The 26,251-nt window shown below is 39.8% G+C and overlaps 1 protein-coding gene across 1 annotated transcript in view; it reads left to right on the plus strand.

Annotated features, from left to right (window-relative positions):
* The first annotated feature begins 15,685 nt into the window (after positions 1-15,685).
* The window catches only part of kremen1 (kringle containing transmembrane protein 1), a 122,331-nt gene continuing 111,765 nt past the window's right edge, over positions 15,686-26,251 (plus strand). Inside the window, exon 1 of the mRNA XM_028825252.2 lies at positions 15,686-15,880. Coding sequence (XP_028681085.1) covers positions 15,805-15,880 — 76 coding nt within the window. The 5' untranslated portion in view covers positions 15,686-15,804. The remainder of the gene's footprint in view (positions 15,881-26,251) is intronic.

Consider the following 26,251-nt stretch of genomic DNA (forward strand, 5'->3'; position numbering starts at 1 on the left):
TAAATTTTACCTATAGAAGTCACTTAACAATGAGCAGAAAAGCTTGGAGAGAACATAACAAGCTAGCTAGTCAACTGAAAGGGCTTTGTAACCTATTAGATAAACACTTTTGCTTACAGGTTTAAGTTTTAACCTGACTGAACACTAGCTGTAGTAATATATCAGTGTATAAAAGGGTACATATGAAAAATGTTATGTTTTCTTAGCGACAAGAAGCAAAAACAGTAGCGCTGTAATTGTATTAAAAGTATAAAAGGCAACTTTTTTGGATTGCTTGAAGCAATTCTGAGAATGGATATGAGAAGGTGCAATTGTACAATGTACCACTGTAGTTTGTTGAAGCAGAATCTCACCATTTCATTCTCAGAAAACAACTCCATTTTTTGTGAAAATTTGTTAAATGTTATTGTCATTTTTCCAATCCAAAGATTAAACAGAATGTATCCTGCATTACAATCACTTTGCAAAAGATGCACACAAGATGTCATTTAATCTTTTCTAAATATTTTGATTCTGCCAATGACATAATACTATAAATAGTGTTTTTCGGGCAGTGCTGAGCTACAGCTCTTTGTAAATGATATTAATGTTCTAGGTAACTATCAAGATGGTTGAAATTGCAGATGACTCTGAACTATGTAAGACAACAGATACCTCTGATTTTACCATATCATTGTACATGGTTTGTCAAAATGTTGTGAAAAAGTTTCAGCTGCAATTGTTGCATTGTATTAACTAGAAAAGAGAGATTATTCAGGTTTTTATCAGTTATCTACATGCATCAAGCTCCGTATGGGACTGTACACATATTAATCTATTTCCTGCCATAATTCCTTGAGAATGCTTTTGTTATTTTGGTTGACAGGCAGGAGACAGTCCCCTTGGGATTAATAAAGTATCTATCTATCTATCTATCTATCTATCTATCTATCTATCTATCTATCTATCTATCTAAAAAATAGTAAAACATGAAATCATCAAGCCAAATGAATTTGTACTCCTAAGCTCCATGTCTGTTTGATTCTAAGAGATGGCACAAAATTACATCCTCACAGGTAATTCCATTTGGATGCTCTAACAGTTCTGGATGCCAGCAGAACACCAACAATTGCAGAGCCACCTGCACTATGTGTAGTAGTGCCATTTTATGAGATAAGCACTAAAAACCTTCATTGTTGCTCTTTCATTTAAAGCCATTGCTGTTATTGCAACAACTATAGTTAACTCATGATAAATTTTTATCAGACGTTGTAGGCCAGGCAGCAATACCACCAGCACTTCAGAACAGGTAAACCAAATGAAGCTAAGCAGGTTTAAGCCTGGCCATTACGTGGATGGGAGCCAAACCAGGAAAACTTTGGATGCTCCCAGAAGAGCTGTTGGTGAAGCCAGCAGGGGGTGCTTACCAAGGTTATTTTAGTTTTGCCTTTTTATATTAGTTTTTATTTCTATATTTTTGCTAACCTTACTTGGAAATTCAGTTTAGTTTTAGTTTTCCTTCGTCATATACTTTTTAGTTTTAATTTAGTTTTTATTTCACAAAGACATTTCTATTTTATTTTTATATCTATTAGTTTCAGTTTTAGTTTTAGTAATTATGGTATGGTTAAAGAGCTACTATAGAGTTTTGTTTTGTCTCACCATCAGACAGAACTGTACACTTAATAGGTTTGGATATGAGTTTAAAAGCTTACTACACTACATGGTTTACTATCTGGTTTTGTTTTTGTCTGATAAAAACAAGCATAATCAAAACCAGACACTGAATATAAACAATTTTAATATTTTCTGTGTCATTTGTCCTTTGACTTACGGCACTTTTCATCTTTTCCTTTTATTGCCCAGAATAGGCCAAATCGTGATGAAATTTGGGTGAATTTTAAGGTTTGAGGGTTTTTACTCTAAATGTCTACAGCACACAACATATCCTGCTCCAAGACAATACGCTTACAATTAATGCCTTCAACATTGCATTCAAAAATCTCCCATACTGGGCTTTGTTGTTTTCCACAAGTCATACTGATCTTTGATTCCATCTCATGCACATAAAATTTATAGACATAATTTTGCCACTTGGAGGCATGAAAAGATAGTAAAAAATCAGAAAATAAATTATACTGGGTGCTGACATGTGTTATCATAAAAATCATGGGCACTTAGGAAGAACAGAACTCTTGGGATTGAATCAGTGTGCAGACCCACCTAGCTGTATTGAGGAAAACAAAGAAAATCAAACATGTAGTGTCAAGGTTTGGGGCAGTGAGACTTGAATAGGCCATGCATAAGAACAGTAAACCTCAATCCAGAGCAGGATCACAGAAATCCTGGAGCCTATCCAAGTAGGTTTGGATGCAAGGCAGGAAAAATCCCTGGTATGCAATATGCATGATATGGCTGATGCTAAGTGCAAAAAGAGTATGATATTTCAATTATCTATTTTGAGAGAGAGAAAGACTGAAAAGACGAGGTCAAATATTTTAAAACATAATTCTGCCACTGGATAATTTTCACAATAGCAAATATTTTGAGCTGTGAATGTAAACTAAAAGAGATAAATTAATAAATAAATAATACATAAACACATTAGTAGGTCTGGTTTTTCAACAGTTGGCAGACTCTCTTCACCTACCTACCTGTAGTTCAGTAGAGACATTGCCAACTCAGGCAACTCATCATAACGGACTTTAGACTCACATACAGCCTGGAATTTGGTTTAGTGTGTGTTGCTGTAATAATTGCTGTGTACATATTGTATCTTAGGCTCAGTCAGAATTACAGCTAACATGCCGTCATTTATGCACAGACTGAAATTCTATAAGGGATTATCTGTAACTAATACATCTATCTTGATCCCCGAAGATCCAGTGAATGGCAGCTTTGAAAGCTACATTCAAAGCAAAATCATCACCTTGGTATTCTTCACTAACACTTAAACCTGAATCTATCATGCTGTCACTATCAGCTCCTGAAGAACTGTCATTATTCTCACACAGTGAATCGCTTTCTATCTCACACACTTTAAATGCCTGTATTCAGCTTGCTCTATCACCGCAAATGCTGTGTTAACAATCGCTCTCCTTCACCAGCCGCCGATCACTGCATGAATATATGCGAGCGGCTCGTGGTGGATAACTTTCTGTTTTAGAGTTAAAAGTTACAAGGGTTAAAGACTAACAACAGGAATATCTATTCAATAACTAAATATGAAGCTCTAATTAATATATTTTGATTCATTTTGGGACTCCTGCATCCAAGGTTAGCCCTTGTGTAAGTCCAGTTGTGACGAAAACTAAAAATATTTTTAGTAAATTAATATTTTATTTCATTAGACTTTCAAGCTAAAGCTGAAATACTATTGTAGCGTTTAGACCTGTTAGGTGAGAGAATACAGTACTTTCTTTCTCTTTAATTCGTGACTGAGACCTTACCCTGTGGTCTGTGTGTATCCCAAAATCCCAGTGCAGTGTCAAAGACTCTGTGCTGCAAATATTGCTGCTGTCCCTCGGATGAGGTATAAAACCAACATCCTGACTCTCTTTGGTCATAAAAGATTTCTTGACATCTTTCAGAAAGACTAGGGTGTTTCCTGATGTCCTAGCTTAATTGCCCATCATGGTCTTGTCCATTCTAGCCTCCGAATCATTCCTGTCTCTAAATAACTAACTGTCTCTCTCACCCGTTCACCACATAATAACTAATGTGTGGTGACTGTACTGGCACAACAACGGCTGCCATTGCATTATCCAGGTGAATGATGCACATTGGTGGTGGTTGTAGTGTCTCCAATTGTCTATGTACTTATATTTTTTTTATTACAGAAAATATAACAGCAAAATCCAGAAAAGAGCTGTCAGACTTTTTCAGGACTGTGGCTGATGAACTTAAAGAAAGCTGAAAAATTGAAATTTGGCATATTAAAAATGTATGTAATGTGTAGGATGAATTTCAACAATTACTTTAAAATGATTCCTTTAACTAAAACACCAAAGCAAGCTATATTCTTTACATCAGGACTGCCAAATTAGATCCTGTACAGCCAATTGGCTGCAGGTTTACATTCCAGCCCCTTTCCTAATAAGTAAACAATTAATGTTTCAAATGAAACAGACTTCTTTTGCCATAATTCTATTTGAGTTGAACTTTAAGATTTAGAACTCTCTGTTCATTTGTTTGTTTTATTTGTTTCCTTTTTTCCTTAACCTTCAGCCAAACAATATTTAGATGCAAAACAAACCACTTCCTTTGCTGTAAATCTCATTTCTTAGACAGCAAGCCATTTAAAATGATAGCAAATGATATTCCATTAGCAGCAGTATTGGTTACTAATTAAGAAAGTAGCTTGAACAAAAACCTGCATCCATTGCGGTCTTACAGGATCTGAGGTTGACATCTCTGCTTTACATTCTACGTGATTTTAAATTGTCCCTTTATTTAGGCACATTCCTTTTCAAAGTCAAAGCTTCTTTCCTTGAAATACCTTACTTTTTTAGTAAATGCTAAGAAGTGATTGAGTACTAAACTGCAATAAGAACAATAGTAACTGTTGAAGGCAGATGTACATCTTATAAAAGCTATAAACACATATGCGGGCATGCTCTTTAGGGCTAGATGGAAACCTTAATTTTCCAGTGGACAGTCAGCTTTGCTGAAACCAATATTTTTATTAAATTTAAAAAAATTAGAAATCCATATAATAACAACACAAGAATACTTCACAAACTGATATGTAGTGTTTTATAAGAAACTTAACAATAGTTAGATTAAGAAGTTAAACATGTTAAAATTTAAATAAAATAATAAATACACCAAGAAAACAACATTTCAGATATTTATTTTGAAAATAAGAGTTTTAAAAGTTCTTTTTAAAATGCAGACAGTGTTGGATAAAGGCTACCCTCTTCTCCTAAAGAACAAAATTCAAAATTCAAAAAAAAAGAATGGGTCTAAAACATCAACAGACTGTACTTCATCGCAACTTCAAAAACCTGGCTTTAACCATGTTCTGGTCATTTTAACTATAGTTAATCCTTGATGTTCGAAACTTTAAACACACATTCTAGGGTTGTTTGGACATTTCAGTCAGCTCAGAACTAATACAACAAAAAAACTGTACACTGTAATGAAAATGCAATACCAAAGATGTGCTGTTTCTCCAAAAGCACCTATACCCTCAAAATGCCAAACACATGAACATTCTTAACAAGTACATATACCAGATAAATGGGAACAAAAAAACACTGCCAGTTTTGTTAGTTTATTATGAGATTGGCAAAAAATATTCCCATCCAAACACCATCATCCCCTCAGTATTTTTTTAGGATATGGAATTGTGCTTCACAACTCAGTATTCCCAGAAAATAACATTTAGCTATTGAAGTGGCAACCTTCCCTGAAAAATCAGGTTCTAACTAAACTAGCAGACTGGAATGCCTTATTGTGGAACCATGACAGACTTGCGTAATACACTACAGAAATCAATTAAACAATAGTTTCTTGACAATAGGCTACACAATCTAGAAACACTCAGACTCAGGGACCATTACATAAACACATCTGAATGCCAGTTGTGCCACATGACAAATGGATGCATATAGCAGACATCACACATAATCTTTCATATGGACTAACATTATTCCTAAAATTTAAATAGCACAGCTCAAAAGAAGTAGAAATTATTACCTAATATGTAACAAGAGGAAGAAAACAAAGGTAAATTTCAAAAGCAGCAGCTTCACATTTTATATGTAAAGCAGGAAAGCAGGTAGTAATGAATCTTGTGTATAATTGAAAAGGATAAACCAGATAAAAAAGTGAGGTGACTGTAACCTCAGAAACATGTCTGAATGGGTTTTCTCGCATATCCCAAAATCATACGTTAGGTTAATTCACCTTAAAAATCTCCTCAGTGTGAGTGAGTATCACTGTGTGTTTAAAAGGGCACTGAAGTGGATGGGTGGTTGACAATGAATTAAACACTTGGCAAATAAATCAAATTATATAAAACCTGCTTATGGATAAAAAAAAATACAAAAAGAGAGAATAAGCAGGGAATTAAGCAAAACTACAATAAAGCAACATAATATATGATAAAATATTTTTTAAATAAAGAGCAAAAAAGCAAAATAGTATCATTTTAAAGATTTTTTTTTTTTTAACAATTATCAATGTTTCACAATTGTAATGTTACATACTGCAAAAGACATTCATAGCTAGAATGGCCAGGCCAGTGATCATAATAATGAATACAGGAATATAAAAAGAGGTTGCACATTGACCCAACAATTACATGCATTACTAAAGGGAAACTTAGACACACACACACACATATACATATATATATATATATATATATATATATATATATATACACACATACATACATATATATATATATATATATATATATATATATATATATATATATATATATATATATATATATATATATATATACATACATACATACATACATATTGTAACAATCAAGAGTCCAAGACATCATAAAGGTTTGGGGCAGCCACCCGTATATTGTTTTTTCCCAGCTGCAAAAGGGTTTGAAATAAATAGCACGATATGCATATCACAGAGTCCAAAACAGAACTGACTATAGTAGCCCAAGATGGAGGCTTTAAAAGCCTGTAGAGGAAGTGATGTCAACAAAATGGCCGGAACCAGAAGTGACGTCAGCAAAGGGGCCAGCTCCAGAAGTGATGTCTTCGGAGGTGCCGGAACCTTGCAGGATTTCCCGGGAAAGGTCTGTAGGAAACTGAGAAAGACAGCACACTCTGCCGCCCCCTGGTTGGATGTTTTATTACACTTACTCAGACCCTTTACCTACCTCCTACTCGCACGTGTGTGACAATATATATATATGTATGTGTATGTATGTATGCATAAATATATATATATATATATATATATGTATGCATGTATGCATATATATATATATATGCATACATACATACATACATATATATATATACATATACATATATATATATACATATATATATATATATATATATATATATACTGTATTTACACAGCACAAATATTGCTCAATCCTTGTCCTTTCCCTTTCTTCCTTATCTATCGCCTCCACTCCTCCACACAAGCTTTGTCCTCCACCTCCCAATTCTGGCTCCTCGAATGGAATCAGCCAGCCACTTTTATATTGCACCCAGAAGTGCTCCAAGTGCTCCCTGATGACCATCCGGTGTGGTGTGGCAGAAGTGCTGCATGGACACCTGGAACCATTCCAGGTGCACCCAGATCTTCTTCTGGATTCCTTCCAAGCTCAAATCCCGTGGCCCCGATACAAATCAGAGGGGATGCCCTCTCGTGTCCCAGGAGAGGTATTGTCTCCCTCTCGGTCCTTCCATCTTCAAGGCGTCCCGACTGAATAAAAGCGTCAGCTGTCCACCACAATATATATACTGTATATATAGGGGGTTTGCCCCTGCTCGTTTCGCTTCCCAACCCCCCAGGCCTGTGCTACACGCCAGCCACTTTGCATCTCTGCTGCTCGCGTTGTGAAGAGGAGGGCTGAATGCTCCCCAAGGAGATGCAGTCACTCCTCCAAAACCCCCTCTTAAACAAACTTATACAATGGGAAACAAGTAGGTTTTTTTTTACCTCCTCTTTGCTCGATCAGCTGCTGGCTTGCTGCTGCTGCTGCCGTGCCGCATGATTTGCATCTCGCGCACTGCTTCGCCTTTAAAAGCCAGTACAGCAGCTGTCCTACCCTTATTTCCAGCCCCAGGCATGGTTAAATCTCTTGGCATGAAGTCTTTTAGGTTTAGGATTATATATATATATATATATATATATATGAAAATTAAACTAAAATGATATGAAGAGCATAATTATTCTTAAGTGTAACAAATTAGCAGAAAATAACTGATTTAAAAAATTAAATAGAAGATTGAGGAGTATTACTAACAAAATACTTTTTCATGAATTCTTAGTCACAGTTAATAGTAAAAAATTTAAACAGTGAATGCTTCATCACTGATACATAATCACAAAGACATAAAACCTAATATTTGAACAAAACAATAGCATTTCACCATGTGTTATGCAATTTTACTATTCCAGTAACTCAAGTAGAAAGCTTTCTACTAACAGTATATAACTGTGAATGGTGCCCTGGACTTCTAATAAACAAACTAAATTGATAAAAACTTTGGAATTCAAATTGAAAATGTGGACTTAGATAGTTGGTAACATATACAATATAACCTTTTATAAATTTCCATTCAAGTTAAAGTGTTTGTATTGTCTTTCTTTTACGGCAAATTATTTGTGCACAACTAGCTGATGGTTCTTAAAATATTAAAATAGGTTGGCGATATTGCTAATGTGATTAACAGTGGACATACACACATTAACATCATGGTCAGTTTGTTCTGATGGTATATAAAAACAGAAGACAATACCTGATTTGTAAGACATTTTATAAGATAGTGCTGTCCGTGTGCACTGCTGCTTCGCCTAATACATCTCTTAGGTTCTTTCAGCTGCTTTACCTGTAAAAAGTAATTCAAGTGTAATTAATATAATTTTATACTGCTCACTTTTATTACATTTCATGGTAACTGAATGCAAATAAGAGGCCTATCAAATGAAGACCTTTAACATAACAATTACATTACACCTATTAAGAATTAAAGAAAGTAGTACTTTTGGTTAGACATACCTCCATCCATCCATCCATCCATTGTCTCCCGCTTATCCGAGGTCGGGTCGCGGGGGCAGCAGCTTGAGCAGAGATGCCCAGACTTCCCTCTCCCCGGCCACTTCTTCTAGCTCTTCCGGGAGAATCCCAAGGCGTTCCCAGGCCAGTCGAGAGACATAGTCCCTCCAGCGTGTCCTGGGTCTTCCCCGGGGCCTCCTCCCGGTTGGACGTGCCCGGAACACCTCACCAGGGAGGCGTCCAGGAGGCATCCTGATCAGATGCCCGAGCCACCTCATCTGACTCCTCTCGATGCGGAGGAGCAGCGGCTCTACTCTGAGCCCCTCCCGGATGACTGAGCTTCTCACCCTATCTTTAAGGGAAAGCCCAGACACCCTGCGGAGGAAACTCATTTCAGCCGCTTGTATTCGCGATCTCGTTCTTTCGGTCACTACCCATAGCTCATGACCATAGGTGAGGGTAGGAACATAGATCGACTGGTAAATTGAGAGCTTCGCCTTGCGGCTCAGCTCCTTTTTCACCACGACAGACCGATGCAACGCCCGCATTACTGCGGATGCCGCACCGATCCGCCTGTCGATCTCACGCTCCATTCTTCCCTCACTCGTGAACAAGACCCCGAGATACTTGAACTCCTCCACTTGGGGCAGGATCTCGCTACCAACCCTGAGAGGGCACTCCACCCTTTTCCGGTTGAGGACCATGGTCTCGGATTTGGAGGTGCTGATTCTCATCCCAGCCGCTTCACACTCGGCTGCGAACCGATCCAGAGAGAGCTGAAGATCACGGCCTGATGAAGCAAACAGGACAACATCATCTGCAAAAAGCAGTGACCCAATCCTGAGCCCACCAAACCGGACCCCCTCAACACCCTGGCTGCGCCTAGAAATTCTGTCCATAAAAGTTATGAACAGAATCGGTGACAAAGGGCAGCCCTGGCGGAGTCCAACTCTCACTGGAAACGGGTTCGACTTACTGCCGGCAATGCGGACCAAGCTCTGGCACTGATCGTACAGGGACTGAACAGCCCTTATCAGGGGGGCCGGTACCCCATACTCTCGGAGTACCCCCCACAGGATTCCCCGAGGGACACGGTCGAATGCCTTTTCCAAGTCCACAAAACACATGTAGACTGGTTGGGCAAACTCCCATGCACCCTCCAGGACCCTGCTAAGGGTATAGAGCTGGTCCACTGTTCTGCGACCAGGACGAAAACCACACTGTTCCTCCTGAATCCGAGGCTCGACTACCGACGGACCCTCCTCTCCAGGACCCCTGAATAGACTTTTCCAGGGAGGCTGAGGAGTGTGATCCCTCTGTAGTTGGAACACACCCTCCGATCCCCCTTCTTAAAGGGGGGGACCACCACCCCGGTCTGCCAATCCAGAGGCACTGTCCCTGATGTCCATGCGATGTTGCAGAGGCGTGTCAGCCAAGACAGTCCTACAACATCCAGAGCCTTGAGGAACTCCGGGCGTATCTCATCCACCCCCGGGGCCCTGCCACCAAGGAGTTTTTTGACCACCTCGGTTGACCTCAGTCCCAGAGATGGGGGAGCCCACCTCTGAGTCCCCAGGCTCTGCTTCCTCATTGGAAGGCATGTTAATGGGATTGAGGAGGTCTTTGAAGTATTCCCCCCACCGACCCACAACGTCCCAAGTCGAGGTCAGCAGCGCACCATCCCCACCATATACAGTGTTGACACTGCACTGCTCCCCTTCCTGAGACGCCGGATGGTGGACCAGAATCTCCTCGAAGCCGTCCGAAAGTCATTCTCCATGGCCTCCCCAAACTCCTCCCACGCCCGAGTTTTTGCCTCAGCAACCACCAAAGCCGCATTCCGCTTGGCCTGCCGGTACCTATCAGCTGCCTCCGGGGTCCCACAGGACAAAAGGGTCCTGTAGGACTCCTTCTTCAGCTTGACGGCATCCTTCACCGCCGGTGTCCACCAGCGGGTTCGGGGGATTGCCGCCACGACAGGCACCGACCACCTTACGGCCACAGCTCCGGTCAGCTGCCTCAACAATAGAGGCACGGAACATGGCCCATTCGGACTCAATGTCCCCCCACCTCCCTCGGGATGTGGTCGACGTTCTGCCGGAGGTGGGAGTTGAAGCTACTTCTGACAGGGGGCTCTGCCAGACGTTCCCAGCAGACCCTCACAACACGTTTGGGCCTACCACGCCTGACCGGCATCCTCCCCCCACCATCGAAGCCAACTCACCACCAGGTGGTGATCAGTTGACAGCTCCGCCCCTCTCTTCACCCGAGTGTCCAAGACATGTGGCCGCAAGTCCGACGACACGACCACAAAGTCGATCATCGAACTGAGGCCTAGGGTGTCCTGGTGCCAAGTGCACATATGAACACCCCTATGCTTGAACATGGTGTTCGTTATGGACAATCCGTGACGAGCACAGAAGTCCAATAACAAAACACCGCTCGGGTTCAGATCAGGGGGGCCATTCCTCCCAATCACGCCCTTCCAGGTCTCACTGTCATTGCCCACGTGAGCATTGAAGTCTCCCAGCAGAACGAGGGAGTCCCAGAAGGTATGCCCTCTAGCACCCCCTCCAGGGGACTCCAAAAAGGGTGGGTACTCCGAACTGCTGTTCGGTGCATACGCACAAACAACAGTTAGGACCCGTCCCCCCAACCCGAAGGCGAAGGGAGGCTACCCTCTCGTCCACCGGGGTAAACCCCAATGTACAGGCTCCAAGTTGGGGGGCAATAAGTATACCCACACCTGCTCGGCACCTCTCACCGGGGGCAACTCCAGAGTGGTAGAGAGTCCAGCCCTCTCAAGGAGATTGGTTCCAGAGTCCAAGCTGTGCGTCGAGGTGAGCCCGACTATATCTAGCCGGAACCTCTCACTTCGCGCACTAGCTCAGGCTCCTTCCCCTTTAGAGAGGTGACATTCCACGTCCCAAGAGCCAGTTTCTGTAGCCGAGGATCGGACCGCCAAGGTCCCCGTCTTCGGCCACCACCCAACTCACACTGCACCCGACCTCCTTGGCCCCTCCCATAGGTGGTGAGCCCATGGGAAGGGGGACCCCACGTTGCCTCTTCGGGCTGTGCCCGGCCGAGCCCCATGGGTGCAGGCCCGGCCACCAGGCGCTCGCCATCGAGCCCCACCTCCAGGCCTGGCTCCAGAGTGGGGCCCCGGTGACCCGCGTCCGGGCAAGGGAAAACGCCGTCCAAAATGGTTTTTCTTCATAGGAGGTTTGTTTAACCGCTCTTTGTCTCATCCCTCACCTAGGACCAGTTTGCCTTGGGTGGCCCTACCAGGGGCATAAAGCCCCGGACAACAGAGCTCCTAGGATCATTGGGACACGCAAACCCCTCCACCACGATAAGGTGACGGTTAAAGGAGGGGTAGACATACCTGTATCTTGAAATTATTTTTTTTAGTACCAGTTATATTTGTACAACTTGGCACTATTTGTATTTGTATGTATTTGGTAACTATGCACGCATACATTTCCAGCAGCAACCCTGCTGGGGGTTTTATACAAAATAATGTCATGGGTGCATTAAGAAACATCCATTCAAAAGTGGTCCTGTGGTCGGAAAAAGCATTGGTCAAAGAGGGTAAATGCGCATTGACATGACTTGTGAAGAGTAACAGAAAGGATGCTGTGAGTACACGAAAGGCAAAAACTAACAGCAGAACCAAAAGAGTAATAAAAAAATGCATAGGACACTGCACTTTTTCATATTCAAGTTGCAGAAGTGGACAAGCAAATCAAAATCAACTACCATCAACAAAAAGAAGGGTCAGTTTCAGTGCACTAAGGAAAAGAAATATGGGTGGACTTCCAAATTTTTGTATGAACTGATGCATCTGTTTCTAATGATTCTGAAAATAGTAACAGAATACGCAGAAACCTCCTTGAGTCCCTAAGGGTATCAAGAGTGCAGGCTGATGGTGGCTGTGCAATGCATAAGGGGTGTTTTTCGTGGGGCAGACTGGGTCTCTTAACACAACTGAAAAACTATATAAATGTAAATTAGGTATCTAAACACTACTGCCAGTTGGGTACATCCCATCATTGCAGCAATGTACACATCAGGATAATATCCAATGCCAGGAGGTTTAAAAAGCCCTTAAAAGAGTCCAGAAAAATTACAGTAAATATATACTAAATGCACTGGACTCCTTGTCACTAGATTTGAATCAGATGAAAAGAAATATGCTGTTTGTAGTAGAGATGCAAAACCAGATCATTTGTGTTATGGGATATAACAGAATCAACATAGACTAGCATTGCAGAGAAAGAATTACTGAGTCAGTACCCTGTAATGAACAAACATACACACAAACCCCTATCTCTCTCTCTTTATATAATATATATTTTATTATATATTATATCACTACGGGGCTTTGCCCCTGCTCGCTTCGCTCGCCAACCCTGGTCTTGGGTAACCCGCAATAGATTTGAAAGAGATTATTGTCTGTCTTGGTAATTGTTACATATGTATCATGTTCACCGTCACGACATCTGTAGGTCTATGTAATATATGTAAATGACAATAGCAGTTTAATTGTTATGTTATGCAAGTATAGAATGTCTTTGAGTTTGCACAGATCTATGTATGAGATATATTGGAGTGTAAAGGTGTAGATGACGCACAAAGGATATCTTCATACACCACATTTGTAGTAAAGATGGCGTGTTGTCCTTGAATGAGTTTTCCTTGGTATGGAGTTATTATAATCTTGACGTTAACGTCACATGCATGCCGAACTCTTGAGAAGGCTACATAAAGTTGTCCATGTCTAAATACAGGCTCAGAGAGGTAAAGGCCGACTCTGTCCATGGTCTGTCCTTGGGATTTGTTGATTAGGTATACGTTGTTTACTGTTAGTAATATGGATAATTGCACTTACTGTTAAAATTACCTATTTCCGTTAGTTGAACTCTTTTGGGGTGGGACAAGAAAGCCTCTTCTGTTTGTAATGTGTTTAATATTGTATTACTGTAATGTGATTCACATATGTTGTGGAGTCCGGATCTGTGGGGTTTCTGTACCATCTCGTGTTTATGCTTGCGGTGTGTTAGAAGCGCGTGGACCATGCTGTGTAGTGTGGACGTTTAGTTCAGAAGCGCATTTTAGGCGCCTGCGACTTTCGTACTTTCCTGCGCCTTCCGTACTATCTTTGTGGACCTGTGGGGCCTCCGTAGCCTCTTCCGTTTGACTCTGGGGTGCAGCGCAGAATCCTCTTTTTTGTGTGGCTGTGTCGTTAGTCGTTAGCTATGGACGCGTTGTTGCTTCATTTCTTATTCACGTTAGTTGAGCTCTTTTGTTTTTGGGCCGTGACTCCTTCGTTAGCGGTGGATCAGACTTCGCTTGCGGTTTATGAGACGCGCGCTGTAGGCGCCTGCGCACTATGTCTCCTGGTCCCATCGCCGTGTACCTGCGTCCATGCCTTCCGGTTTACCATTCTCGGTTAGTAATATGGATAATATAGATATATTTTATTTTATTTCAACAGTTGTCAATTAAATGTGATTCAGTTAATCAGTTATTTTTTCCCTAAGTGAAATTAGCAGTCAAATACCATCTTGTCACTGAGTGAGCCATTTCAGCGGTGAACTGATGTCTTCAAGGTCAAAATAAAACATCTTTCTCAAGAAATATGTCAGTCTATTGTGTTATTTTTTATTTATTTTTTCTATTTTATTTGTTTTATTATTTTGCAGAATGAAGCTTAAACCATGTGACAGATTACCAAGAAACTGAAGATTTCATGCAAAGGGGTCTATTACTGAAAAATAGAAAAAGAAGGGTAAGACCCAGATTCACAAATCCATAAGAGGATAAGGACACCAAAGTGTGTAGTTTCAGAAACAAACACCTTGTAGATCCTCAGTTGACTCCTTCCTTTAGAAAAATGCCAAATATCAATGTCATTCTGCAACAGAGAAAAGATGACTCCAGGATGATGCCCGAAGACGCAGAGTTTCAAAGAAAAAAATCCATACTATATATGAAACTGGCAAATAAAAAGAAACTACTAAAGAGGGCATTGGATAGATGGCAATAAGAAAAGAGTATTTTGCTCAGCACCTTGGAATCACCTTTTATCTGTTGTAGACAACTCAAGTAAACAATTACAAAGGTTTCTCTAATAACCAATCAGCATTTAAACATGACTAATTAAGGATAAACTAAGTGAGTTTGCCGTTTACCATTAGAACACTGATGTGATGGCTCTTAAAAGTGGGGCCTTGCTGTCATACAAGAATTATAAATTAAAAATAGGTCATTTCCAGAAGGAATTGCCATTAGTAACACTAGTAATGTCTTGGCTCTATTTTTAAACTAATTTAAATATACAAGATAGATAGATAGATAGATAGATAGATAGATAGATAGATAGATAGATAGATAGATAGATAGATAGATAGATAGATAGATAACATATACTCGTGAACAAACAAAGTGCAACATTTTATCATATACCACTAAAACGTTTACAGCAAACGTCTAGCTAAAGCAGAATACACGAATAATATTAGACACATGTTCAATTACCCCAAGCCACGCAGACTTTTTTCCCCTGACACTCACTAAATGGGGACTGGGAGGCTACAAACCACACACAGAGCTCCATCGTTCCATTTAAAAATGACATGTATGTATTCCATTCATGGGATAGTCAACAGCTGGATGGGTGCGTGTATTTCTTGGACCATATGGTGGACGTGAACATTTTCAGTTCTCTATTAACTACGCATTTCTATCCACTCTCTCACTTTTCAAAGTAGACTAACTTAAGCATCATCATTAATAATATACACTGTAGGCCTACCTAAGGTAATGATAATTACTGCTCTCTTTACACTATCGTACGCTTACCCGCGTTCTCCTGCGGCTTACTTTCTGTGCACTATTCTATTTGCGCGCCTGCAAGCCAGGCGTCCTGAGCATACTTCCGGTCACGTGTTCCCATTTGAAGCCCATCTCTGACGTACGCGTTCTTGTGCCTGCCTGCGAGTTCCCAGCTGTCTGTCCAGAGCATAGTTCGCAGATCGGATGCGGCGAAGAGATTGGGGAAGCGCAACGGATCACCTGCAGGGTCCAGGATACCGTGTCTACTCGGGATGGAGCCTTTTACGTCTGTCGGATTCACGCTTCTGGGGTTTCTCATCGCAGCCTCTTCGGCACAATTTGAGACCGGTGAGACTCTTAAGCTTTTCCTTTGCTTAGTTTTCTCGCGTATGTAGTGCTAGCTGTTGTACGATAAGTCAACGTTTAACTGTAGGAGTGAGATCAAAACTTGTATTCTTGACGAAAGCTCGATTTGCAGAGGAGATGTTTAATGGGCACGAAATAGGATGAGGAAAGGGTGTCTATCTGCATATCTTTTTGGGACTCGGTTCAACACTTTAAGAGGACTTAAGCAGCTGCCTGTCATTCAAAAAGACACCCAGACAAGGAATTAGCAGCTGTTTTGTGTCATCTGTCCCTGACTAAAGAGTTTGTAATAGGTTAGACGTCTCGACGTTTTGGCAGATGTCAGTAAATTCGTTGCCTGTGAAAGTTCGTGAGTCCACTACACGTTTAATACAAGCTGATCAGACCCTTCATGATCACTGGATGACTGAGCGGCTGGCTTTCTGTTAGTCGGTTTTAGAGATTTCGGCAGGACAATAGTTGTCAATTAAATGTGATTCAGTTAATCGGTTAAGTTTTCCCAAAGTGAAATTAGCAGTCAAATATCAACTTGTCACTGAGCGAGCTATTTCAGCGGTGAAGTCACGTCTTCCAGGTGACGGTTTGATTTTTATACGATTGCCATGTCCAAAGTTGCTAGCAGAGCGACCAGCGGATATCAATCTATTCATCTTTATAATAAATGTAATGAAAGAAAAATATCAAGGGCCAGTCACTGGTTGGCAGTAAGTGATGCGTCCAGACCTATATGCGTGTCATTCTCCTGGCGTCCTGGTCACCAAGGTGCGTTTGCACCAGTATGCCGGACTTGCATTGCCAGTGCCAACTCCTTCTGCAGTGAAAACAGAGGCTGTAGCCTCTTTGTCGGAGGCTGATTTCCCTTTAAGAACCGTCAGGAAAATAGTAGTACGTTCTTTTTTGTCAGATTTTCACTTGTAAAATAGTTTAATTCTCTAGGAACTGACCGATTCCATATTAAAGTCTAGTATTTGCCTATTTTATAATGGGGTCTGCATTTGTTTATAGTCCGGTTACACGTTGTCTTGTGATCGCGAATCGTTTACTTTAACGCCTGAAACGTATATTTGAAAAAAAAGCATACCCAATGGACACTTTTGAAAGCTATATTAAGAATGTAGGACGTCATTTAACACTTAACATTTTGCTGTGTTAAGATAGAAAACTACTGGCAAAGGTTGTGTCATCGAATTCACTTAAACGAGCACTTCACACGCCAAAGACTCCAAAGAGTTTCGGTGAACAGATCGTCCTCATTGACGATTAGTCGGTAGGAATACTGCAGCACGGAGGTGGTTGGCTAATAGGGAATGTTTACGTTTTATAACTCTTTCAGCTCAAATGTTACCCGCAGATCTCGGTGCATTTCAATTAAAATGATTCAAATGATGGGAGGTTATGACCATGCACTGATACATCGTGTTTCATTTTCATCGTGATACATTGCTGCACCCACCACACGACAAACCACCTCAGGATCCAAAATTAGAACCCGAATATAGTCGTGCAACGGGTGGCACCTCAGCACCAAACTAGTTCGTGCCAGACGCAAAGCTCTGCGGTTCGTCTTTTTTTTCCTTTATGCATTTGTCTTGTACCTTTCATCCTTTGCTTCAAATATAAGACTATGCAATCTGCACCACGGCATTCTCAAGCCAATTATCGGAAGTTCTGCAGGCTGTCAGATCACCGAAGCAGATGCCAAGCGGCAACTCCGTCGGTTTTCTTGTTTAATCGTTGGTGGTGGGAAAAAGCCGCTTCACGTTTACACTGGGTAAATGTGCTGTCCTATTATAAATGCCAATGACTGTTTTTACATTACTGATTCATTTCTAAACTAGCCGTCCATAAAATGTCATGTTAAATCCCCAATGTTCTTTTTTTGTCAGTCCCTCCAGCAGCTTTCTAAAAGCTTGGTTCAGTTTAGATGGAGAACGTCATTGCTAAGCAGGTCATCTGTCTAGGTGGGCATCATTCCCGTCTGTCTCTCAGTATCCCTGGTGCACTTCTGTACTGTCTATCTTAAACAGTCTTTGGAGATGGAGGTTTATGAACAGTCCAGTTTGTATATATATTCCTAAGAAGGCTGTCCAGAATCCTAAGATGGCTGTCCAACTTTTTTGACAGTTTGAAGGAGAGCAGTCAATGTTCCTAAAATGAAAGACCTGTTTCCAAATCATCTCTGTCAATGTCATGAGTATTTCCAAGATGTCAGTGTTGAAAGAGAGCAATCCTAATTAATTTGTTTAGATGTACATAATCTTAAGCAATCTGTCTGTCTACATGACGATCATGCATAAGTCTTCAGTTTGCCCAGATGGAGAATGCTGTTAAATATTTAGATGGAGGGATTCCCAAGAAGGCTTTCTATTTACAAGGACACATTCCTAACCTCACTTTCCGTCTAGATGGACACATTCCTAGACTATTCTGTCTGTCTAGAAGTACAGTATTCTTAATCCACATGCATATTTAGACAGATAGCATTCTGTCTAGATGGACAGAAGTCGTCTGTCTTGATGATAATTACAAGGTTTCTGTCTAACTGCCTACTATCAGTTCACAATATGACCACAAGCAAGTTGTTTTTATCTGCCAGTGTATACGTATGGAAGCACATTCTGTATACAGGGCCTGTGATTGTGATGGCGTTTAAATATGTAATATTTTTTTGATGACTAAGTCATTTGCCTGCCTAGGTGAGAACCATTTGTGAGTTTTTGTCTGTTTAAATAGATAGCGTACTTCTAGGATGAAGAACATTTGTTACCTTTCTTTATCTGCTTCTCAGCCTGTTTGTCCATCTACCATTCCTCATTCTCCTCGTGTGTGTGCTTATGTCTCTCTCTCTATATCTAACACTGTACTGATCTTTATTACCCTTTTCAGTAACTTAAACATGGAACAATGTCATAGTACAGGGATAGAATATTTTCAGGAAATATCTTTTTATTTGAAAGCTTTCTGTTACCATGACAATAAAATAAGAAGGTGGTATCTGGAGGTTTCATATTTTTTGTGTAATGAATAATGTGAACATTAATATAAACAAATCTATTTAGAATGTCAAACAGTTGTAATACTTTAAAATTTTAATTTGCATCTAATCATATATTATGTATGCGTGTAGAGTAAATGGTTACAAAATGGCGAGTATGTTTTTGTAGACAAATGATATACCTGTTCAGTTGTGGTTGTAGGAGGGAGTGCATTGAAAGGGGGTCATATTTCAAACCAGTTTGTATTGAAGTTGAGAGCCTCTGCGTAGGGGGCTGTGTAGATTTTTTTTCTCCTCCTCTTCTCCACCTGAGCAGATCGATACTGCTGGTGTTTGTGATATATTTCTACAGTTCATGGCTTCTTGATGCACACATGCTTTGGCAGATGTTTTTGTGGGAACCTGTTTATTATCAAGTGCTGTTATTAATATGATTGTTTTTGGCAGGAATCCGAAGCTATGGCCGGATGAGTGCTTAATTGGAGTTTCTCCATGAAAATATTTCAGACTCTTTTTTTTCATTTTACTTGAAGTTTATTGTTACAGTAAGTGTACTGAAGCACTTTCCTTTCCTGTCAGACTCCTCAGTTTTGGACATGCTTTTGCTTTATTCTGTGGCTCCTTGCTGATTTTCTCTGATAATTTTTTCTATTTATTTGTGTGCTGAGATTGCACCTTTATTGAATAATCTCAACTAGATATGAGTGGACTTTTTGTAAATTTGTCAATTTTATGCTCAATTATTTATTTTCCTTTATAGTGAACATGCTAGCCCAGCTTATTTAAAACCTAGTTGGACAGTTTTCACCACTGTTTTTTTCTACATCATAACTGTACAGTTTTTCCTCATTTCTTCGCATGACGTTGCCTTATAAGGCACATTTGATGTTTTAGAATTATTAATGCTTTTGTTTAAAAGTTGATTTAGTAATAATGGTAGTAGTAGTGTTGGCACATGTACAGAGTACAGTAAAAACTTTGCTTGGCTGTCAGACCAACAAGGTGCCATTCCCAAGCACCATGATATACTACAAAATAGTGTTAACTTGTAGAACACACAATATATGCCATCTGACTAATTTGTTAATGTTTTTAAAAATGTGTAAAGTGGGCACATTCTTGAATGAAAATTGTGTTCCTGTTCAGTTTATTTTGTCAATATGCATCTAAGTGAGGCCATAGCTGTGAGTCTTGGAATGCATTTTACAATTTTCTGATTTTTTTAGCATTGCTTCTAATAATAGCTGAATGCTTAATAATATAAACAATCCCAGGAGATAAAAGACATAAAGAGATTCAATTGTTAATGTAAACCCCCTCAACCAACCCCCCTTTCAAATTAATGCTGTGGCTCCAGCTTAAAGTATCAGTTCATGCTCTATTTCTTTATGGACAAAGCTTCTGATCATGCGTTTATTGAACAGATGGGACATGAAGAGCTTTTATGTTTTGCTGGTAATTTCTAGTTTCTGTTATTACATGCTATTTGGGCGATTATCTGCTGTAGAGTCAAATCCTTAAAAATGCCTCAACTCATAACAGTGTTATATTTATTTGCAGCAGGGCCAACTAGGCACTGCAGTTCAAGAAATGCTGCACAATCAAAACTACTAAGTTGTATGACAGTTTTCATAAGCAGGTTGAACCAGTGTACATAATGTACCATACTGATATAATTAGAGAAGGGCATACATAATTAGTCATAGGGCTATTAATTTGACAATTAGCCTAGAAAAGTTTCCAACTGAAAACTTAAGGCATTTTTTTAATGAAAGTTAAAAACTAATGTCTGTTTGTTCTGAAAAGTTTGGCCAGCCTGACAAGTAAACAAAAGTGCTTTGAGTTTATTTTAAAATACACAAAGGAAACTGAGATGGTGAATAAGCAATAGAGTGGAAAAAATTTCTTAGGAATTCCAAGAGAATGTTGATTATACTCAACTCACTGCGCTCATCAACTGCAATGTGCTTTTTTGGATCTGTCCCGAGTATACACTCTTGCACACACATGTGGTTTTCTTGATATGCCCTTAATGTGTGCTTGCCATCAGATTTGTGCTCTCTTTTTCTTGCACCTGCTCCATTACATGAATTTACAACTTGGTAAAACCCTACAGTTACTTTTACTAGTGCAATTTATAGCCAGCTAGTCCAAGATATACATATTTACCATGGACAGTATATTTATACCGTTACAACCCATCTTCTTTAAATGACTCACTTTCAGCTACGCAATGAGATCACAATCTTAAACTTTTGTGTCTCCCTTATATTTTCACATTCTTTGACACTTGCATGTCTTGCCTGGCTCTGGCTCACTTTAACACTCCTTTACCTCACAACTGACAAAGTGCACGTACCTGATTCAATCTGGAGCTTTATCATCTTCCTGGATATAACTGTATTTTAACTGCTTGAAACCATTTTCTTCCTTTGTGGGGACTTAACTTTTTGCTGGTTAAGGAAAGAAAAAAAAAATAAATCAGTACAGTTTAAGATGTACACAGAAATTAACTCAATACAATGTCTGCTACTTATGATCCAGTTATTGCCAGCATTGATGCATTACTGGATTTAGATCATTTAGCTCAGATTTCCATTTTCCATTTGATTAAAATTCCTTTTCTATGGTTCTATGGCTACATTTATTAAAACAATAAAATAAAATAATGAGTACAACATTTATTATAATTGTTGTTTTTAAAATCACTGGCAAGTTAACGAATCATGACTCATTTCAAATATTAAAAGCAACAGAACATATTAAAAACATTAATTGTAATGAAGAAGTAAATTCATAGCATTTGCATCTAAATAGAAACTTTATCCAGTTCATGGTGGAGGGAACTGGAGGCTCTCTTGTGAGCCCTGATTGTAAATCTGGAACCCACTGTGGATGGGGCAACAGTCAATTGGGAGGGACACACACATACACACACAGGGTAAAACTAGAGTCTCTGCTTACCGTAACATACATGTCGGGAGAATGTAGAAACTTACACCTAGTAGTGTAAAATGCTCACTGTCTCAGTTATGGACAGTTCTTTGTTATGGATTTACAATAAAACAAGTAACACAGTATATATTTTATGAACATACTTTTTGCAATATTCTTATCATGGGTAGATTAATTTTCTTATTTGTTGTCTTAAATATGATATGTATGAGTACTTTTATGTACATACAAAATACATGAGGAATTCAAACAAATTCTGCTAAAATGTGCTGTATTTATGTTTTGGTTCAGAAAATGTGATGAAAATAAAAATGTATGCAGTTATTTGATTTTACAAATTGCCAATTTTATAAAGTGTATGTGTGTTTTTTTTTCCTGAAATTTGGATTAGTTTTAGCTTTCCTCAAACCTGCTCCCTTGTTAACATCACAGCCTACTCACATTAGGAACTCCTTGCAGCAGGGTGCAGTTTCAGAAACTGAAACGAGCCTGTAGGTGAAACCTGCATTGAGCAAAGAGGCCGATAATCTCTAGAGATATTTTCCAGATAGTGAGTTCTTTCCTTAAGTACATCATAAGTTCTGCAGGTGGAAGAGATTTATCAGGATGAAAGTGTCCAAATTCTTTGTGGAGGAGGCATAAACTACAGTGCATTAAAATGCTAGAGAAAAGTCTACTCAGATTTGACATATATGAAGCAGATGGAATAATTTAGTAAACAAATACAAAAAAAAACTATTTGTTCTGAATAAAGACAATTATATTTATATGCACCTTTGGATCAATTTAGTTCAATTAAGTTCTTTTTCTTGTACAAGCTTAATCCTCTATAGGGTCAAAAGGAGCTGGAGCTTATCTCAAAAGCTTTGGGAGTAGGGCAAAATGCAGCCTCCTTTGAGACCCCAGTTCATTTTAGGGCACATTCACTAGCACATCAACACTATTTTGTAGCAGACCGATTTGAAGTTAAATGTTAAACTAGCATGCACATTTTGCAAGGAGGTAATGTGCAAAATCCAGATCTGAAACTGAGAAATGAAACCAGGAGCTCTGAGGCAACAATTCTAACACAACTTGCAATAATTTGAGACAAACGGTGCTTTGAGTTATCAATCTGTAAAGAAATTCCTGTAAAAACCCACTCTTGACTGTAGTCATAGTTAAGCATTCTTTACGAGAAAGCTGACCGTTTTTAGCACATGAGAAAAACAAAAGTCCACTGAATATCAGAGTAACAGGTTTGTGTGTGTGTAAATGCATGTTGATAATTGTGTTGTCTTTCTCATTATTAGGAAAAGGCATTTCTAATTATTGGCTTACAGTGAAATGTGCAACATTCAACCAAGTCCTAATACAGTTAAGCAGCAACAGATACAACTTTTCTGCAGCACTCAGTCAGTTAAGTTGGTTATAAAACAGAGAAATGGATAGTTAAAAGTAACAACAACAACAAAATAACAACCATAATTCGTCAGGCTGGAGTAAATAAGCGAACCCAGGTCTCCTAACTGTGAGGCAGCAGTGCTACCCACTGCGCCACCGTGCCGCCCGTATAACATTATTTCATTCTTAATTTGCCTAAGTAGAGAGAGACAGAAAATTCCAGAATTCCAGTTAACATGCTGATTGGTGTGTAGGAGTATATTGCCTTTCAGTCTGCAAGGTTTCTGTCAGTCTGGTATTTCCTAGGGCAAAGCTCCTAAACAGCAGACATTATTTGTACTTTCTACTTAAAAATGAATGGAGTGAGAAATTTCTAATAAAAATCATTTTGGATGTGTTCCAGCTACATTCCTATCAGTGACTGTTGGGCATGTTCATGGAGTCATGCCACACCATCACTAATATAAAAAACAAATTACTAGCAGAACAACAAGGCATATACAGTAAATAACAGAAGAGAGACCAGAGTAATGGGGGAGTCATTTTACTGGCAGGAATCATTCTTTCATTGTGCAGTCATTATACCATTAGCATGACAAGAAAATAAATGTCATCATGTTGCTTCTTGCATAGATGCAGGCTGCATTTTTCTGTCTGTATGCATGCTTGCGCACTTTAGGCCTAACATATGGGTGTCTCTTTTCATTACAAGTGTGAAAAGTGATATTTTAATAGCCTCCAGTTAGTCGTGTGCAGACGTGCCTTTTTTCTTGCCCTACTACTCTTCATATTTTAAGTTGTAAACATTTGTGTTTCTGTCTGTGCTTCTGTCTCCATAATGTACAGTGTGGGTAACACCCTCGATGCTAGAGGAGTGGCACTATACTTTGCATTTGTACGCAAAGTCCTGGAACAACACCTCTTTACAAAACATCTTTCTCATGCTTACAGTAGTCAGTGCACAAAACAGAAAACCAAAAATGAAAACAATCAGCACATAGTATAGCTTAGTGACAACCAAAGAGAGGAAACTAGAAAGGCCTGCGTGATGTAATCCCTTTGGAGCACCAACTCCCAGTGAACACAAAGATTTTAAATTAATAGAATTTCCAACAAACATTAAAAGAATAGTGGGCGGCACGGTGGCGCAGTGGGTAGCGCTGCTGCCTCGCAGTTGGGAGAACTGGGGACCTGGGTTCGATTCCCGGGTCCTCCCTGTGTGGAGTTTGCATGTTCTCCCCGTGTCTGCGTGGGTTTCCTCCCACATTCCAAAGACATGCAGGTTAGGTGGATTGGCGATTCTAAATTGGCCTTGGTGTGTGGGTGTGTTTGTGTGTGTCCTGCGGTGGGTTGGCACCCTGCCCTGGATTGTTTCCTGCCTTGTGCCCTGTATTGGCTGGGATTGGCTCCAGCAGACCCCCGTGACCCTGTGTTCGGATTCAGCGGGTTGGAAAATGGATGGATGGATGGATTAAAAGAATACTGCACCCAAAAATGCAATTTTTTGAATGGTACTTGCCTCATGTTGTTTGAAATATGACTGAGGATTTCTTTTTATTTAATATTTTCATGCAAAACAGAGATAACAAAATGTCTGATAGAACAGGCATCTTTGGTGACCAATAATGGACAACAGCAAACAATATCAAACACGTCCATGACAAAAATAACGCGTTACTCATATTGCATAATCTGCATGTCAAGTCATCCACTTGTATGCTTGCAACACCTAGATACACATATATTTACTAAAATATTGTTAAATATACCATTTTCAGAAAACAGCCTCAAAATAAAATGGAACACTCAGACTTGATTGTGCATTGGAACTGAAGACCCACCTCTCCCGTCATTCACTGATCAGGAGTTCAGCCAAATAACAGCTAATTCACTGGCTAACATTGTGCTTCATGTGCATGTTTGTCACACAAATGTTTCTGATCATCAAACACATTTAACCATTAGTCAAATATAACACAAGTAAACACAAAATGCAGTTTTTAAATGATGGTTTTTATTATTTAGGGAGAAAAAAAATCCAAACCTACATGGCCCTGTGTGAAAAAGTAATTGCCCCCTTGTTAAAAAATAACCTAACTGTGGTGTATCACACCTGAGTTCAATTTCCGTAGCCACCCCCAGGCCTGATTACTGCCACACCTGTTTCAATCAAGAAATCACTTAAATAGGAGCTGCCTGACACAGAGAAGTAGACCAAAAGCACCTCAAAAGCTAGACATCATGCCAAGATCCAAAAAAAAAAAAAAAAAAAAAAAAAAAAAAAAAAAAAAAAAAAAAAAAAAAAAAAAAAAAAAAAAAAAAAAAAAAAAAAAAACAAATGAGAACAGAAGTAATTGAGATCTATCAGTCTGGTAAAGGTTATAAAGCCATTTCTAAAGCTTTGGGACTCCAGCGAACCACAGTGAGAGCCATTATCCACAAATGGCAAAAACATGGAACAGTGGTGAACCTTCCCAGGAGTGGCCGGCCGACCAAAATTACCCCAAGAGCGCAGAGACGACTCATCCGAGAGGTCACAAAAGACCCCAGGACAACGTCTAAAGAACTGCAGGCCTCACTTGCCTCAATTAAGGTCAGTGTTCACGACTCCACCATAAGAAAGAGACTGGGCAAAAACGGCCTGCATGGCAGATGTCCAAGACGCAAACCACTGTTAAGCAAAAAGAACATTAGGGCTCGTCTCAATTTTGCTAAGAAACATCTCAATGATTGCCAAGACTTTTGGGAAAATACCTTGTGGACTGATGAGACAAAAGTTGAACTTTTTGGAAGGCAAATGTCCCGTTACATCTGGCGTAAAAGGAACACAGCATTTCAGAAAAAGAACATCATACCAACAGTAAAATATGGTGGTGGTAGTGTGATGGTCTGGGGTTGTTTTGCTGCTTCAGGACCTGGAAGGCTTGCTGTGATAGATGGAACCATGAATTCTACTGTCTACCAAAAAATCCTGAAGGAGAATGTCCGGCCATCTGTTCGTCAACTCAAGCTGAAGCGAT

The sequence above is a fragment of the Erpetoichthys calabaricus genome, chromosome 18 (assembly GCF_900747795.2).
Source record: "Erpetoichthys calabaricus chromosome 18, fErpCal1.3, whole genome shotgun sequence".
NCBI classification, from domain to species: Eukaryota; Metazoa; Chordata; class Cladistia; order Polypteriformes; family Polypteridae; genus Erpetoichthys; species Erpetoichthys calabaricus.